The sequence below is a fragment of the Trichomycterus rosablanca genome, chromosome 8 (assembly GCF_030014385.1).
Source record: "Trichomycterus rosablanca isolate fTriRos1 chromosome 8, fTriRos1.hap1, whole genome shotgun sequence".
Classification (NCBI taxonomy): Eukaryota; Metazoa; Chordata; class Actinopteri; order Siluriformes; family Trichomycteridae; genus Trichomycterus; species Trichomycterus rosablanca.
The window spans coordinates 37,452,290-37,470,431 of NC_085995.1; the positions used below are offsets into that span (position 1 = coordinate 37,452,290).

Below are 18,142 nucleotides of genomic sequence, written 5' to 3' on the forward strand. Positions count from 1 at the left end.
CTGTTTCTCTGCATGCTTTGTTACCCCTTTTTCATGCTGTTCTTCAATGGTCAGGACCCCCACAGAGCAGGTATTATTCAGGTGGTGGATCATTCTCAGCACTGCAGTGACACTGACATGGTGGTGGTGTGTTAGTGTGTGTTGTGCTGGTATGAGTGGATCAGGTGCTGATAAAGTTGATAATAGTCCACCAACCAGAAATATCCAGCCAACAGCGCCCCGTGACCACTGATGACCGGCTCAAACAGCAGCAATAGATGAGCGATCGTCTCTGACTTTACATCTACAAGGTGGACTAACTAGGTAGGAGTGTCTAATAGAGTGGACAGTGAGTGGACACGGTATTTAAAAACTCCAGCAGCGCTGCTGTGTCTGATCCACTCATACCAGCACAACACACACTAACACACCACCACCATGTCAGTGTCACTGCAGTGCTGAGAATGATCCACCACCCAAATAATACCTGCTCTGTGGTGGTCACGTGGGGGTCCTGACCATTAAAGAACAGGGTGAAAGCAGGTTAAAAAGGTATGTAGAGAAACAGATGGACTACAGTCAGTAATTGTAGAACTACGTGCTTCTATATGGTAAGTGGAGCTGATAAAATGGACAGTGAGTGTAGAAACAAGGAGGTGGTTTTAATGTTAAGGCTGATCAGTGTATTTGTACATTCATCTGTCATTTGATGAGCTACGCCAACCACTTTGTAGATAGACAACTACTGACTCTTTTGTTGCTGTGTATGCTCTGTCAGCAAAGCACATTTTACAAGATCTCTCTGCTAATCTTTACTGCTCACAAATGAAAACATGGCAAACCTCTTTGCTAAATGGCTAACAATGATAGGACGTTTGTGAAAAACTGATTCTATTGTTTCAAGCTGCTTTTAATTTTCATGACTGCAATATGCGCTCTGCAAGCAAAAACAGTGCGAGTCAGTGTATATGGAAGTATTTATTTATTTACTAGGATTTTAACGTCATGTTTTACACGCTTTGTCATGGACAATTTTTGTATCTTCAGTTCACCTCACTTGCACGTCTTTGTACTGTGGGAGCAAACCGGAGGACACACGGAGAACATGCAAACTCCACACAGAAAGGACCTGGACTGCTCCACCTGGGAACTGAACCCAGGACCTTCTTGCTGTGAGGTGACAGTGCTACCCACCGAGCCACCATGCACCCCTGTAAGAGCCTGTCAGCTGAAATGCCTGGCGTTAGATTTTGTGGTATCAGGGTTTCACACAACAGCACACCTGGAACACCCAAAGAGGAACAACCTATTGCTTCAGTTTCACTGTGTAATACTGTTGCGAATGTTTAAGTGTGGTCAGTGCACAAGAAATGACGACACTGTCCTTCTGTAAGAGCAGTTTTTAACATCCTACACTGTGACCAAATACATGAGCAATAATAAGTGTGGAGGACCAGTTTCAGCCAACACCCGGTCATGCGGTCAGAAAGTGACACTGGTGAAGAACAAGAGTCTGACTAACACACACAGCATGAATACAGCATGTGTTACATGTCACGGAGGAGATGATCGATTGGGCAGGTGGGCATCGGTATGCCTACAAACTTGACCTGTATGGTTGGAGTACCTGGAATTTGAGTTCATTAAGTTCATTTAGGGACAAATTAGACAGTATCACGGTAAAAAAAAATCCCAAACCTTTATTTACACAATAAATATACAGTATTAAATTCAGCACACTGACTGCAACCATTCAAAACTAATTACAACTATTTACTTTATTATAAATTTGACTCTGGATTGTCTGAAGCGGCGCTCAAATTATTTCCTCATATAACATCATATCATATAACATCACACTTTACTGAAGACGTAATGCAATCTATAAACGTATGTACACTGATGAGTCAAAACATTAGGACCACCCCCAAATGATACTGTTAATATTACTGTAGCAAAAAGGCCATAATAACAAGTTTCTGGCCAGTGGAGGTTTCTTACATGGAGTCGTAGCTGGTACGGAGGACCAAAAGCACCTTAAGGACCTTGTACGCTTCAGTCACTTGTGCCACACAGCAGAAGCCAGGTATACAGCAACAAGAAGATAATACCCCATCCAGGGGTGGCACAAACACATACAGGCTATTATATTAGACTACTGTGCCACTTGAACACCTATATTGTTTTTTTGTCATTAGTTGTAAGATTGACGTGTTGTAGTTTGATACCCGTCCGGCCCTCCCTAAATTCAAGCAGTTTCTGAAGGCGTTATTAGATTCCCACAGTAGCTTCTTGTCTGGCTGCTTTCAGTCACTGAAGCTGGAAAAGAAAGACTTTATTTCCTGTTTTGCAGCGCAGCTCGTTGCAGTTCAGTTTTATCTGGAAAGGTCCGTCGTCATGACCGTCCACGACGCTCTGTAGAGAGAAATAAACAGGTCAAAGGTTATAAGTGTTCATTCACCCAGTTTACTTAGTCTGACGGTAAAAGCCTGATTCTCTAATTAGTTGATAGCCACATGTTTAGTAAGGCACAGACTCTACTCCAGCTGCTGATGGTTCGGACAGTTGAAGGTTAACCATGTCTCAACAATTATGCACTGAAAATGTAAAGACCGGCATATCATGACTTTGAATAAGTATTATTTGAAATGAGTTAGCCATTGAACGAAGTAAAATAGGCATGTCAAGCTTTTGATTTTCTTATAGGTGCTCAGAATAAAACTCTGGACAGGGCGCTAATCCATCTCAGGGCTTCGGCCATAACGTCCCCTCAGACATAGCCAATCATGTCTGTGTAGACACCCGGCTGGCTGATAACACTGCTGAGAAATGAACCAGGACCTCAACAGTGGTGGGATAGCATACTAGACCACTGTGCTACCCGAGCAACTTAATAATTATTTTAATAGTTTTAGTAATAGCAAATGTGTACCTGTGATCGGGGCCCTTAACAATTTAACCTTTGTTATTACAACGATATTGGTGTAGGTGTTGCATAGCCCCAGGGTCCTGGTTATATAGGCTTAAACTTTGCCTCCAGTCTGTGATCTTTTCACATATTACTCTCCTGTGTCCCTATGGGCTTCTTCCAACTTTCTCACACTTCTTTAAAGCATGCAGGAGGTGTGTTGGCTGCATTAAATTGTGTTTAGTCCAGGTGGTTAGGTGGTCTAACACGCTAGCAACCACTGCAGAGTGTTCAAACTCTCTGGCCGTCTGCACAAACACAAGTGGCCGTGTACAATCACTGGGACTGGACTGGGAGTCTGCGCAAGTGGGTAAAGGGGGGGCAGGTAATAAAAAGCGGCCACAGATTGGACCTGTGTGGGAGGGGTGTGCACTGATCTGGCTCTCCTTGCTTTGATAGGGGAGTCGTGTCAGCAGCAGCAAATTCACAATCAGGAATCGGAAATGACTAGATTGAGAGATACAGTTGTGAGTGGTGCCCTGTGATGCGCTGGTGCTCTGTACAGATTTCAATTACATCTTTTTTTAAATGCTTCCAGGTGTCAAACAAGTAAAAGATTTTTTAATGTTTTTGTATTTACAATGAACTCTGTACTAGCAGTGGATTGAAAGCCTGTCTGAAAGTGACATGCACACACGGTGCTGCAGACAGGGAAGTAACAGCCTTTACCATCTTCAGCTTAAAGTTAAGAACATAATAGTTAAATAAATGGTGTATTTAGAATTAGAATTAGATAGATAGATAGATAGATAGATACTTTATTGATCCCGAAGGAAATTAAAGAAATTGTACCTGCAACTCTGATAAACACGCATCCTGCAGCTGTTCAGTGAAATCTCCAATGCACCAGGCCAGGCTTACATGAAACGATGGATCCTGGTAGAACCACAGGTGAGCAACCAAGTGGAAAAGACAAAAGTTGAGAAACAACAAAATATTTTAATATGAAGCTTTATGTTTTATTGTAGTATAAATGAAACCTTGTAGAAAGTGCTGAGAGTGAACTCCTCCATGGTCTCGTCTACTCTTTTTACCAGCTCGTGCAGCTGTGCGTGACCTGTAGAGACTTCCATGCCAAGAAAGGTTCTGCAGAAGACACATGTTTGTTTGTTTATTAGGATTTTAACGTCATGTTTTACACTTTGGTTACATTCATGACAGGAAACGGTAGTTTATCTTCACACAAGGTTCATCAGTTCACAAGGTTATATCGAACACAGTCCTGGACAATTTAGTGTCTCCAATTCACCTCATTTGCATGTTTTTGGACTGTGGGAGGAAACCGGAGCTCCCGGAGTAAACCCACGCAGACACGGGGAGAACATGCAAACTCCACACAGAAAGGACCCGGACCGCCCCACATGGGGATGGAACCCAGGACCTTCTTGCTGTGAGGCGACAGTGCTACCCACTGAGCCACTGTGCCGCCCCAGAAGATACATGAAATCTGACTGTGTAAGTAGTGGCACTACAGTTACCACCCCCTGAACTTAAAAAAAAAAATGGATGGCATTTAATTTGTATATTCATAATTCGCATTTACACAGTTTTACCTAGTATTTTGTTTGTTTGTTTTTATAATGCCATGTTATCACATTTGTAATATTCATGGCAGGAATCTGTGTTGTATGCTACTTATTGGTCTTGTATTATATACACCGATCAGCCATAACATTAAAACCACCTCCTTGTTTCTACACTCACTGTCCATTTTATCAGCTCCACTTACCATATAGAAGCACTTTGTAGTTCTACAATTACTGACTGTAGCCCATCTATTTCTCTGCATGCTTTGTTAGCCCCCTTTCATGCTGTTCTTCAATGGTCAGGACCCCCACAGGACCACCACAGAGCAGGTATTATTTAGGTGGTGGATCATTCTCAGCACTGCAGTGACACTGACATGGTGGTGGTGTGTTAGTGTGTGTTGTGCTGGTATGAGTCAGTTTTTAAACACCTCACTGTCACTGCTGGACTGAGAATAGTCCACCAACCAAAAATATCCAGCCAACAGCGCCCCGTGGGCAGCGTTCTGTGACCACTGATGAAGGTCTAGAAGATGACCGACTCAAACAGCAGCAATAGATGAGCGATCGTCTCTGACTTTACATCTACAAGGTGAACCAACTAGGTAGGAGTGTCTAATAGAGTGGACTGTGAGTGGACATGGTATTTAAAAACTCCAGCAGCGCTGCTGTGTCTGATCCACTCATACCAGCACAACACACACTAACACACCACCACCATGTCAGTGTCACTGCAGTGCTGAGAATGATCCACCACCTAAATAATACCTGCTCTGTGGTGGTCCTGTGGGGGTCCTAACCATTGAAGAACAGGGTGAAAGGGGGCTAACAAAGCATGCAGAGAAACAGATGGACTACAGTCAGTAATTGTAGAACTACAAAGTGCTTCTATATGGTAAGTGGAGCTGATAAAATGGACAGTGAGTGTAGAAACAAGGAGGTGGTTTTAATGTTATGGCTGATGTAATGAGTATATATATTTCTGCAATAATAATAATAAGAAGTAGAAGAATAAAACCAGAACACACCTTGTTTTTTCGTGATTGGAGTAGACCTTCAGTTTATCTGCTAGACACACAAATCTGTGAAATTTAGGAGAAGTTAGAAACACAAAGGTATTCGGCCGACCCTGCATTAGATCAGAGAAGCCGAACACAGATAAACACAGACCTGCTGCATGGTGTCAGTCCAGCGCGTAGGGACTGCACAAACGGCTGGATCCAGTGATGGCGCAGGACCACAGTCTTGGAGAGGCTTAAGTGAAACTCTTCTGCATTGTTTAGGTTGATGCCACGAGCTGCCGCACAAACTCTCAGCTCATCCAGCAACTCCAAGAATATGTCTTCTGGTTCGTCTGTGAATTGGATTGAAGATTCAGAGCAGCTTGGTGAGATGTACAGAGTGCAACTGTGCAAATAAGTTCAAATCTAATATGAAATATGAATATATATTTAAGTGCAACTAGTGCAACTAGTAAGTGCAGTGCCTGAGTTTTAGAGGTTGAATCCTGGACAGGGCTCACAAATACAGAAGATATATATGGGCACATTTCAGTGCACCTTTAGTGCTGGTCCCAAGTCAGTCATAGGCATACTAAAAAAATACAGGGACAGAGGCAAGAATACAACATAGACAGTTGCACTTTAACACTATTCACTTACACTAGGGGCTATTTAGAGCAGCCAATACACCTACAGGCATGTTTTAAGGAGGTTAAAGAAAATCCTACCAAGAAATCACCCACACAAGGAAAATGTAAAGCCACCAATATGGAAGTGTCTACTATAATGCACCACAAATCCATGGACACCACCTGCTTCTACTCGTTCAGGGCATGTCCTCCCTCCTTATTGTTTTGTGTACATATAAGTAGGAATGTAACGATACACTCTACCCACGATGCATGCGATTCACGATGCATGCGATTCACGATACTGGGTTCATGATACGATTTTCCCCCGATTTTTTAAAACTGAAATTGAAGACAAATTATGACAAAGTTTTCTTTCATTATTTCTCTTAAAAAAATAAAATAAAATACTGTATTTGTGCTTATCTTTTATTTATCTAAATAATGAATGCCCTTTTATTTCTGAGGTAGGTACAAACTATGCAAAACAATTTTGAATTAAGCCCAATTTGGCTGAAAAACCCTGAATTTGGCAATCAGGCGTATAGCGCCAGTGATGTCAATCAGGCGTATAGCGCCAGTGATGTCAACCAGGCGTATAGCGCCAGTGATGTCAACCAGGCGTATAGCGCCAGTGATGTCAACCAGGCGTATAGCGCCAGTGATGTCAACCAGGCGTATAGCGCCAGTGATGTCAACCAGGCGTATAGCGCCAGTGATGTCAACCAGGCGTTTAGCGCCAGTGATGTCAACCAGGCGTATAGCGCCAGTGATGTCAACCAGGCGTATAGCGCCAGTGATGTCAACCAGGCGTATAGCACCAGTGATGTCAACCAGGCTTATAGCACCAGTGATGTCAACCAGGCGACGTCTATAGCTGCTGTTTAAAGTGAATATCGATTCATTTTACATGTCAAATCGATTTGAATCTTGGAATTTTTAAATCGGTTATTAACTGTATTGTGGTGAATCGTTACATCTCTACATGAAATGTAACAGACTGCAGAAGAAAGGAGTAAAAAATGTCAGTTAGGTGTGTTGAAAGGTGTGTGGATTGCAGTCTTACATGGCAGGTAGACATAAGTAGCCCAGTTTCCTCTCTCGTGGTGGAATGATCTCACTCTTCCTCCATGTAGTGAAGCATCATCTACATGCTGCTCTTCTTCATCTCTAAACATCTCCAACACGCTGACAGGCAAAGGAAGATGAGCAGATGCCTGATCTGAGTTTTCTTCTCTCATTGCATTTGCTTTGTGTTGACCTTGAACCCTGAAAAAACAGGCTTGAATATGAAAACACCACTTCACCTCTCAGGCTTTAACAAACCAAACCTGAGGACTTTATACTACCTCTATGTGTGAGTGTATAAGATGTCCTGCAAGGATGTATTTCTGCCTTAGGTCTATTAATTCTGGGAGAGGTTACAGACCCACTATGGTCCTGTCCAGGATGAAACTGTTACTAAAGGTGACCAGGTCCATCATTATTCTTTTTATTATTGTTTTCGGCTCTTGGTAGCCACAGTGGTTTATTATGCTAGCCCACCACCGCCAAGATCAGGGTTTGTATCTCAGTGGTGCTATTTACAGCCGGGGCGTCTACACAGACTTAACTGGCTATGTTTGAGGGGGGATGGCTGAAGCTCTGCAATGGATTGCCACCCTGTCCATAGCATTACTGCCTTGCACCTAGTGTTTCCCAGTGAATCCATATCGCCATGACCTTGACCAGGATATAAACACTATACACACTGCCATATACTGAACACAACTGTCACACTGTCACTTTAACCATCTTGTGATTTGTTGCTGCTTAGTCTTGCTGCTATACTTTTTGCAATCATGCACTTTAGGTCAACATAAGCTGCTGCAGGTCTTTGTGCAATATTTTAAAATGTAAATACTTTTTACTTGTACTTGTTTATTCTTATTTCATTCATGATGCACACACTGAGGCCTGGGTAACTGTATTTCGTTCTATCGTGTACGTGGTTGAACGACAATAAAGCTGAGTCTGAGGATAACCTTGCGGCCACTGTACACAAGTGGTTCATGAGCTTTTTTTGAAGGCAAGGACCAATTTCCATTTCCATTAAAGACACTTAGCAGATGCTTTTGTGCAAAGCGGCTTACAATAGTGGGTTAAAGAGTTTGCTCAGGGGTCCAATAGCGTCAACCTGGCATTGATGGGGTCTCCACCAGCAACTTTCTTATGACTAGTCCAGTACCTTTACTTCTGAGCTACCACTGCCTACCAGGACTGCTGTGCACAAAAAGTAAAATTACATTTAAATCGACAACCCTCATTTAAGTTATTTTATAAGGACAAATATGCATTATAGAGTTATTACAGGAACTGCTACTGTTACCCTCGACTGGTCCTGGAATCTATAACGTTTAGAGACAATGCCAATTGTAAATAGGCGCTATATAAATAAATGTAACTTGACAGGAGTCAAAACTAATGTTGATGTTTTCTAGTGTCATAGATAATGTTTCTTCTATTTGCTTTTTTATCATTTATTCTGGTTCGGGAATGGGGGGGGGGGGGGGTCTTGATGTCTAACAAACTGTGTTTTTACCTTTTCATTTGAGAGGGACTCACATCTTTACCATTATTTTTCCTTTTTCGCTTCCTGTGTTGACCTGCGACTTCATTTTCCTCATCCGAACTGCTGCTGTAATTAACTAACATGTTAAAATCCACAAATAATAACTTAAACTAACTAAATTACACACCCCAACCCACCATGTTTACGCTCTTAGCAACTTTCAAACCCTACGGTTCAATCTAAACACGAAGGCTGAATCTCAACTGACTAAGTGATTAGAACAAAGTGCACTAGCTAGGGTATATAGCGCGTTCATCTGGTACGCTAGATAGTGCACTATTATAGGGTTTACAGAGCGATTTGGGATTTAGCAAAATATGGCTGTTTAATGGAGTACAACCTGAATCAAAAACCGCTTAAATAGTTCCGCGTCATACACATTGTGTAAAATACTGTATAGTCCATCATTTTTCTTTCAAAATTAACCTCTTTTCTCGCTTTATTTCCCCATTTTTAGTTCTGTATATAATTATTTAAAATATAAATAAAAATATTTGTCTTTTTAAAAACTAAAACCAAAACTACATATCTGAAACTGGATTATAAATCAAAAGGTTGCCAGTTCAAGCCCCACCACTGCCAGGTTACCACTGTTGGGCCCTTAAGCAAGGCCCTTAACCCTCAATTGCTTAGACGATATACTGTCACAACTGTAAGTCGCTCTGGATAAACGCGTCTGTGAAATGCAGAAAATGTAAATGTAATAACCAGTTTGGTTATTGGCTTATTCCAGCATTCAAACTGGTTTGGGTAAGAAAACAAGCTGTATAAGAGATACAGAGCAGAGCACAGTCTTACATTAAAAAAGACTGAAAAGACAAAAAACAAGAGGCTAAGATGGAAATTTCATTTTATTTTTACTGCAACCCAACCCAACCAAAACACAAACCAAACCCAAAACAAAAATGTCTTATTCTTATTTTTCCAAATCAGACCCTTCTTATAAACTCCTTTTTAATACTATTAATTCTCATCACACACAACAAGAACTGTACCATCGTCATCTCTGCCACCTCCAGCTTCTTTTCCAGTCTTGTTGTCGGTGCCACCACCTCCAAGCCACACAAACATAGCATGCCTCATTACAACAATACAAAATATATCATGTTACTGCCTGTGGGACGTGGGTGGAAGGTAAAAATACTGAGCTCCCTTGCTTACATCCCAACCACAAATATTACACCAACTGTTTCCCTTCAGTTGTATTATTGCAATTCATCAATAAGTAGTTTTTTTTTTTTGCTTGATTTGCCTTTGTTTAGCAGACACCATTAGCCAAAACAACTTACAGCACTGTGACAGTATACAGTCTGAACAATTGAGGGTTAAGGGTCATGCTCAAGGGCCCAACAGCACCAACCTTCCAGTGCCTTAACTGCTAGACTACAACTGCCTGAAGTTCAAACCTCACTGCTGCCAGGTTGCCACTGTTGGGCCCTTGAGCAAGGCCCTTAAGCCTCAATTGCTTAGACTGTATACTGTATGTTGCTTTGGATAACAGCGTCTGCTAAATGCTGAAAATGTAAATGCTTTGGCAATACTGTACCATACTAGTAAAACTTGTTGATTGGCATTTCGTGCAACATATAGATTTTTTGGGTAGGATGTGACTTCTTCTGTCCAAAATAATGCCTATTTTTGTCCAACTTGCCCATTCTAAAGCCAGAACAAGGACAAGAACACAAAATAAAGTTTTTACAGGAACTGTGGTAGGGCACTTGTAGCCTAGTGGTCAAGGTACTGGACTAATTAAAAGGTCACTGATTCAGGCCCCACCACGGCCAGGTTTCCACCGTTGGGCCCCTGAGCAAGGCCCTTAACCCTCGATTGCTTAGACAATATACAGTCACAGTACTGTAAATCGCTTTGGATAAAAGAGTCTGCTAAATGTCAAAAAACTCGACTTGCTCGTCAGAGTTTTTGGTCCCGGAAACTATAAAATTTAAAGACAATACCCTGTACAAAGCACTATACAGTACAAATACATTCGACTTATCAGGAGTCAAAACTAATGCTGATGTTGCCTAGTGTCTTATATCATGTTTCTATTTGCTTTTTTCAACATTTATTCGATGGTCCTGGGTTCGATCCCCAGGTGCGGCGGTCCGGGTCCTTTCTGTGTGGAGTTTGCATGTTCTCCCTGTGTCTGCGTGGGTTTCCTCCCACAGTCCAAAGACGTGCAAGTGAAGTGAATTGGAGATACAAGATTGTCCATGACTGTGTTCGATGTAACCTTGTGAATTGATGAATCTTGTGTAATGAGTAACTACCGTTCCTGTCATGAATGTAACCAAAGAGTGTAAAACATGACGTTAAAATCCCAATAAACAAACAAACAACATTTATTCTGGTTTGGTTTTCTTATTTTTGTCCCAGCCTGCCCATTCTAAAGCCTGAACTGGTGTGGAGCCTCTCCAGGCCGGCGTGGATCTTCAGGTAGATGTCGCTGTGTGTTTACCATACAGTTTCCTGCTGGGGGGTTTAGGCATTCAAACGAAGCCTTTTGCTTCTTCGAAAACGTTAAAACAAGCCAAAAATGCATGCATAACCACAGTTTTTGTACGAGGCGTATATTTGACGATATCATTTAAAACGCAAAGTACAATTCCCGTGTGTTCAAGGTGAAAATATTCCGAGTTTCAGAAATATTTACAGCCGGGGAGACGAAGCGGCCTGCGGCGGAGAGCGACCGGGACAGTCCGCGGATTCTTCGGCTTCTATTTGGGTTTGAAGAATAAACACCGAAGTTAATCAACCGAAGACGGATTTATTCATAGCAGATCAAATCTGCTACTTTTACAAGGTATGTGCATGTTAATTAATTATTAAATCGTTTTTATTTAATAAGGAAAAAGAAAATTGGTTTATTCGCAATGCTAGGCTAAAAGGCTAACATCTTAGCATGCTAATGGATTGTTTTGCTTAAAACAATACAACAGCGTGTCTGTATTACTGTAACTTTAACGTTTTACTACGTTTACAGTAGTTGTTACAAAACATTTAAAACTGTTTAAAATGTTTACGTGACTTACAAATAACAAGTGCAATAAGGAATTCCTGATCGAGTTTCAAGCTAACAAGCTACACTTTGGTGTCTTTAAGCATTTGGTGTAAACCGTGTCGTTTATTAATCGGTGAGCCAAACACTGCCGCTGTTTCACTTTTATTTTGAAATTATGAGGGTCAGTTTATTAAATATTATGCATTAAAGTGAGATTAAGTGTATTGTGTTGTATATACTGAGATGTAGAGATGTTTCTGTGCAGGCCGAACAATGGGAGGTTTCTGCAAAGCAGCTCAAGTGGTTAATAAACACGCTGGTGTCACTGTGTTTGTAAAGCAAAAATAAAATAAATAAACTAGAGCTGGGGAACAAAAAATTTCATATTGTGACACTTTAATGTTAAACATTAATGCATAATATTACCCTGGTCCTACCCTGCCACATTGACTACAAAATCTTTCATGTTTTGCTGATATCCTACATGGTCAGAGCCTCTTACAGGATTATTTACTATTTACATTACAGTATTTAGCCGAGACTTTTATCCAAAATGACTTTTATATAAAATGACTTTTATCCAAAATGACTTTTATATAAAATACTGCTATAAACATTCACTCCAAGCAATTTGGGGCTTGATGTGGGGAACAAACCAGCATTTCCACAAGACGCCACCCTTTGATATGGTATGTTTTTAAATCTGTGATCCCTTACCAAGTTGTTGTTTATCCATTGTATCCATGAACCCATGTTGTCCTCTGCGTGGGTTTCCTCCGAAAGCTCCGGTTTCCTCCCACAGTCCAAAGACGTGCAATTTTTTTGATTTGATTGATTGATTTACTTTATTGATCCCCGGAGGGAAATTGCGGTGTAGCAGCAGCAATTACAATTATTACAAACATCACACAACTACAATGAGGTAGGAAAGAATAAAAATTAAGATATAAGATCTAAAAAAATGTATAAAAAAGAAAATAGAATATAATAATGAAACATCTAACAGAACAAAAACTAAAAACTAAAAAGGGGGGAGCCTAAAGGTGCAGTTACAGACATTGTGCAATTTAAAGCTGTGCAAGATAGATAAACTGGAGATGCAAAATTGTCAATGGCAATGGTAGGACTTGAACCTGCAATCTCATAATTACCTCGACTGATGAGCTACCACTGTCCAGGTAATCAGAAGGTTGCTGGTTCAAGCCCCACCGCAGCCAAGTTGCCACTGTTGGGCCCTTGAGCAAAGCCCTTAACCCTCGATTGCTTGAATTGTATTTAGTCATAAGTGTAATTCAAGCAACCCACATTTTGTCCATGATTTTTTTATGCGACTTAGGCAACACAAACAATGCATGTTACTCTCTGCTCTGTACAATGGGGGCAGCACGGTAGCACGGTGGCTCAGTGGGTAGCACTGTCGCCTCACAGCAAGAAGGTCCTGGATTCGATCCCTGGGTGGAGCGGTCCGGGTCTTTTTTGTGTGGAGTTTGCATGTTCTGCCCGTGTCTGTGTGGGTTTCCTCTGGGAGCTCCTGTTTACTCCTACAGTCCAAAGACGTGCAAGTGAGGTGAATTGGAGATACAAAATTGTCCATGACTGTGTTTGACGTTAAACTTGTGAAGTGATGAATCTTGTGTAACGAGTAACTACCGTTCCTGTCATGAATGTAACCAAAGTGTGTAAAACGTGACGTTAAAATCCAAATGAATAAATAACTCTGTACAATGTGGTTCCACTGTGGTTTACAAGATGTAACATAAAGCCTCCACAAGGGGGTGTTCGCGTACAAGTTTATTTAATTATTATTGTTTTTCTCTGTGACGCATTTAACTTTTAAAAACCCTGCTGGTCTATGACATTAAACCTTGTGTTTTCTTTTTGTGTTTGCAGGTGTTCTGACTGAATGAGGACCTGTGATTCTCCACCATGTCAAAACCTCCTAGTCTAGTTCTCTAAAACTTGAATGGTGCTTACACACACCGGCGAGCCAGCGAGCGCTCCTGAATTCCTGATTTGTAACAGATCCGGTTTTCTACCCAGTCGTCGCCTCTTCGAGCCGTCAAGATAAGTTCCTCGCTGCCCCCCCACCTGTCGCATCGCGGCCAGTCCAGCAACCCCTTCCCCCAGGATTCACACGGCAAAAGGACCCACTACACCGCCAAGCTGAATCCGTACACTCGGGCGCGGATGACCGAGGCGTGGCAGCATGCTGTTGCCCCGCCTCCAGTTGTCCATACCATCCCGCAGGGGGCAGAAAATTCACTCGGCTGTGCCGTTTACGGTATTGTGTTGCAGCCAGATGGCGCTCTACAGTCGCAGCAACAGCAGCAGCAGCAGCAGCAACAACATCACAGCCAGCAACAACAGCAGCAGCACCCGGCTCAGGCCCAGCAGCCGTCACTTCAGGTCGTATCCGAAGGAGGGCATAAGTGCGGAGCCTGTGGCCATGACATCTCTCACCTGGCCAATCCCCACGAGCACCAGTGCATGGTGAGTCAGGATCGGTCGTTCCAGTGCACGCAGTGCCTCAAGATCTTTCACCAAGCCACGGACCTTCTGGAGCATCAGTGTGTCCAGGTGGAGCAGAAACCATTTGTTTGTGGTGTTTGCAAGATGGGTTTCTCTCTGCTGACATCCCTGGCGCAACATCACAACTCTCACAACAGCGGAAATCCCATGAAGTGCTCCATCTGTGAGAAGACCTACCGACCCGGATCGTCTGGAAACGCCACTCCGACGCAGTCAGGAAGCACCAACCAGTCACAGCCGTCCAACGATGGCGCATCGGCAAGCAGCAGCGCGGCAGTCGGGGCATCCGGGCAGCCCACCTTCGAGTCGTCTGCCCCGTACAGGCCGTACAAGTGCTCCGTGTGCTCGAAAGGCTTTCGGCATTTATCGGAGCTAACGAGGCACGAGCGCGTGCACACGGGCGAAAAGCCGTTTAAGTGCGAGACCTGTGACAAGAGCTTCAGCCAGCAGTCGCACCTGCAGCACCACCAGCGCACGCACAGTTCGGAGCGGCCGTTCAAGTGCGCCGTGTGCGAGAAGAGCTTCAAGCACCGCTCGCACCTCGTGCGTCACATGTACGCTCACTCGGGCGAGCACCTGTTCAAGTGCAACGTCTGCGAGCTCCACTTTAAGGAGTCGTCCGAGCTGCTGCACCACCAGTGCCAGCCGCAGGGAGCGCGCCCGTTCCGCTGTGCGACGTGCGGCAAGGGCTTCAAGCGGCCGTCCGACCTGCGGCAGCACGAGCGCACGCACTCGGAGGAGCGACCGTACCACTGCGACGACTGCCAGATGAGCTTCAAGCAGCAGTACGCTCTCGTGCGACACCGCCGCACGCACACGGCTCCTGGAGATCGTCCGTTCAAGTGCAACCTGTGCGACAAGGGCTTCCTGCAGCCGTCACACTTGCTCTATCACCAGCACGTCCACGGCATGGACAACCTGTTCAAGTGCGCGTCCTGTGGCAAGGGCTTCAGCCAGTCGGGTGAACTCCTGCGCCACAAGTGTGGCGAGCCCTCCAGCACGCCACCCAACCCGGACAAGCCGTATAAGTGTGACGTCTGCGGAAAGGCCTACAAAAAGGCCGCCACGCTGCAGCGCCACCAGACCACGCACTGCAACGACAAGCCTCTGAAGTGCTCCCTGTGCGACCGGCGCTTCTTATCGTCATCCGAGTTTGTCCAGCACCGCTGTGACCCGTCGCGAGAGAAACCGCTCAAGTGCCCAGACTGTGAGAAGCGATTCAAATATTCCTCGGAGATGAACCGCCATCGACGTGTCCACACTGGCGAAAAGCCCTACAAGTGTGCCAGCTGCGATAAGGGCTTCAAGCAGCGGGAGCACCTCGCCAAGCACCAGAGCGTGCACTCCAGGGACGCGCAGTTTAAGTGCGTCTGGTGTGGAGAGCGCTTTGCCGATCTCGGCACGCTACAGGAGCACACGGTCCAGCACACGGCCGAAGGAAGTGGATATCCTGTCAATTCTCTTATCCAGTAACCGTTTGTTTCTTGTTTGTTCTGCCAAAATGTTCCAAATGCTCCTGTATGTCGATCTGCATCTGATTTTGGACAAGCAATACTTGCAGGTGCTGAATATTGGAGGCAGTTTTTTTCTTCCAGTTTTGATCTAAGTGCTGATTGTTAAAATGAAGTCAAAGCGAACTCTGAAATCGTGTACAAAATGTGACGGTGAAGGAACGGTTCTACTGTACTTTTTGCTAGTAGAGACTTTACACTCTCATTTTTTTGAACCATGTTAGATTACTCATTTTTTATCTCTGTACTATGAAAAAGGAAGAAAAAAAATACAGTTGATTGCTGCTTGTGGCTGAATTGCTTAGAAACGGATGATACTGTTATACCTTATAACCCAGTGTTTTTACACGGCCGCAAATTCTAGTGCATTTCACATTTATGTGCTTCCTGTTTCTTAGATTGACTCCGTTTTCACACTAGTGAGTGACGAACCAAAAGGCTACTGTTTTTTTTTTCCTTGTGTAGTGTGACGACAAGCTAAGATTCCAGCAGCAGGGACGAGCGACAAAGTGAGTTTTGCGGTCTGTTCGAAAACCTAGTGAGCTGCCTTGCTGCCTACTGCCTACCCGATCAGCTGCCTCAGTGTAGAGGGTTCTAATAAGACATCGAACTCATAAGGCAGATTATTCAGACTCACTACACGTCACCCCAGTTTCACTTACTAAGCTAACACAGTTAGCCCCAGGCCGTTCAAACCAATGTGCCGAGGCGACACAACCCACTAGCATGCCAGCTACCGAAAACGGTCAAGCTGTCGCCGACGAGCCCGAATCTGCAAATAAACGACACTTATAAATCTTAATGCGGAAGCGACTTCAAATTGTGACCATATACAATCCAAGCGATTGAGGGGTCAGGGGCCTTGCTTAGGAAGACAAACCCAACAGTGGCAGTCTGGCATATGTGAGGCTTAAACCTGCAACCTTCTGATCCAGAATCTTAACCACTGAGCTACCACTGTCCCTTTTATTTTTTCCTTTTCTCTGAACCCCTCAATTGCATCAACATTTTACAGCAAACTTATAGAAGAAACAAAACCCCAACTGCTGTCTTAACTGCAGAATTAATTCATTTGGTCAGTTTAAGTTCAAGTCAAAGCAGATGAGATGAGATGTGACTCCCTTGTACAGCTACAAGAAAAACATGATATACTGCAATTCTGTTGCTCTCTAGTGTGAAGGCAGTTTTTCATCCAACATGTAGTCATTTTCTTTGGCAGTGAAGTAACTTAGATAAGTTTGAGCTTGCTAAATTACCCAGCATCTTTACGTACCTCCAGTCAACACACTGTTACACAAGTTACCCATCTAGCAGCATCCACACTTCGGGACTGGGTTAGAAACCATATTAACTGTTAATCACATACAGAAAGCAAATGCAAACTATCCTCCTTCTTTGGTTCAGTTAGGATCTATTAAACTTTTTTTTTTTCCATTTTATTTAGTGTCGTCAATTTGTCTTCTGTTGCTGGGGGTTCTCCGACCCGTGTGCGGAACCCTTTTTCACCTATGCACTCTGCACAGGCGCCTCCCTATCTGCTAATCAGCGTTCTTACACAGCGTTTGAAGACCCCACCCACATAGTCTGGTCAACCTGCCCTAGCAGAAACGTGTCTGCTGCAGGCACTGCCAATTATGCCCGCTAGATGGTGCCCAGCCGACCGGTGGCAATGCCAAGTGTTGAACCGAGGAGTTCAGAACTCGGTGCTGATGTTCATTGTAGTTTAACCAGAGCTTTCTCTACAAGCCACCCACCACCTAAATCAAGAAAAAAACATGTGCTGTTTGACTTTTGCAGCTTTAGTTTGTGCTGGAGGTTATGAAGCTGTTGTAGCTGACGAGTCTGTTTTGTCCAAAATGTATATTTAAGAAAATGGATAAAGAACAGCGGTACCAATAAAAACAGTAAAATATTTACTGGCATGAATTGTACTTTTTCTCTAAATTTAGTTATTTTTTATTTTGGATACGTTTATAAACATCTATAACACCTAAATTTAGATCATTTTTCCACAACCCACAATTAAGGGGTCATCGAACAATTTCTGGGTTGCAGCCGACCATTTAAGAACCAATGTAAAAATATGTTTTAATAAATAAACGGACCAGTTCTTTATATTCCTAAACATATATAAACATTAAATTGTAAAAGAATTAATCATTTAAAAAAACAGTTTATCAAAATTACAGGTTTAGTCAGTATTTCTAAAGCAGAAGTCAAAGCAGAGCAGTATTCATATTTGACTAAAACCAGAAAAGCAAATCTGGAAATCTGGTTAGCTCCGCTGGCTACTGTAATATTACAGTAGACAGTAAAACAGTATTAGATGAATCAGTAACTCACTCTTCAGTTCAGTGCAAAATTACATTTAATATTGTATTTTATAC

General features: G+C 43.2%; 2 protein-coding genes across 3 annotated transcripts; one reads left to right on the forward strand and one right to left on the reverse strand.

The window, feature by feature from the left end:
- Positions 1-1,653: 1,653 nt before the first annotated feature.
- usb1 (U6 snRNA biogenesis 1) lies at positions 1,654-8,887 on the reverse strand. 2 transcript variants are annotated; one of them, XM_063000149.1, is made up of 7 exons: positions 8,685-8,887; positions 7,170-7,291; positions 5,644-5,827; positions 5,502-5,555; positions 3,928-4,033; positions 3,740-3,823; positions 1,654-2,394 (listed from the first exon to the last, which is right to left on the reverse strand). In XM_063000149.1, exons 1-7 carry the CDS (start codon positions 8,795-8,797, stop codon positions 2,290-2,292), a joined length of 768 nt encoding a protein of 255 aa, XP_062856219.1. In that variant the 5' UTR covers positions 8,798-8,887; the 3' UTR covers positions 1,654-2,289. The 2 variants fall into 2 exon arrangements, with proteins under 2 accessions (XP_062856219.1, XP_062856218.1); XM_063000148.1 differs by having other exon boundaries at positions 7,170-7,372.
- Positions 8,888-11,336: 2,449 nt separating this feature from the next.
- On the forward strand, positions 11,337-16,042 carry znf319b (zinc finger protein 319b). Its single transcript, XM_063000150.1, has 2 exons — positions 11,337-11,517; positions 13,606-16,042. The coding sequence occupies exon 2, from the start codon at positions 13,903-13,905 to the stop codon at positions 15,715-15,717; it is 1,815 nt and encodes a 604-aa protein (XP_062856220.1). The 5' UTR covers positions 11,337-11,517; positions 13,606-13,902; the 3' UTR covers positions 15,718-16,042.
- Positions 16,043-18,142: the final 2,100 nt, after the last annotated feature.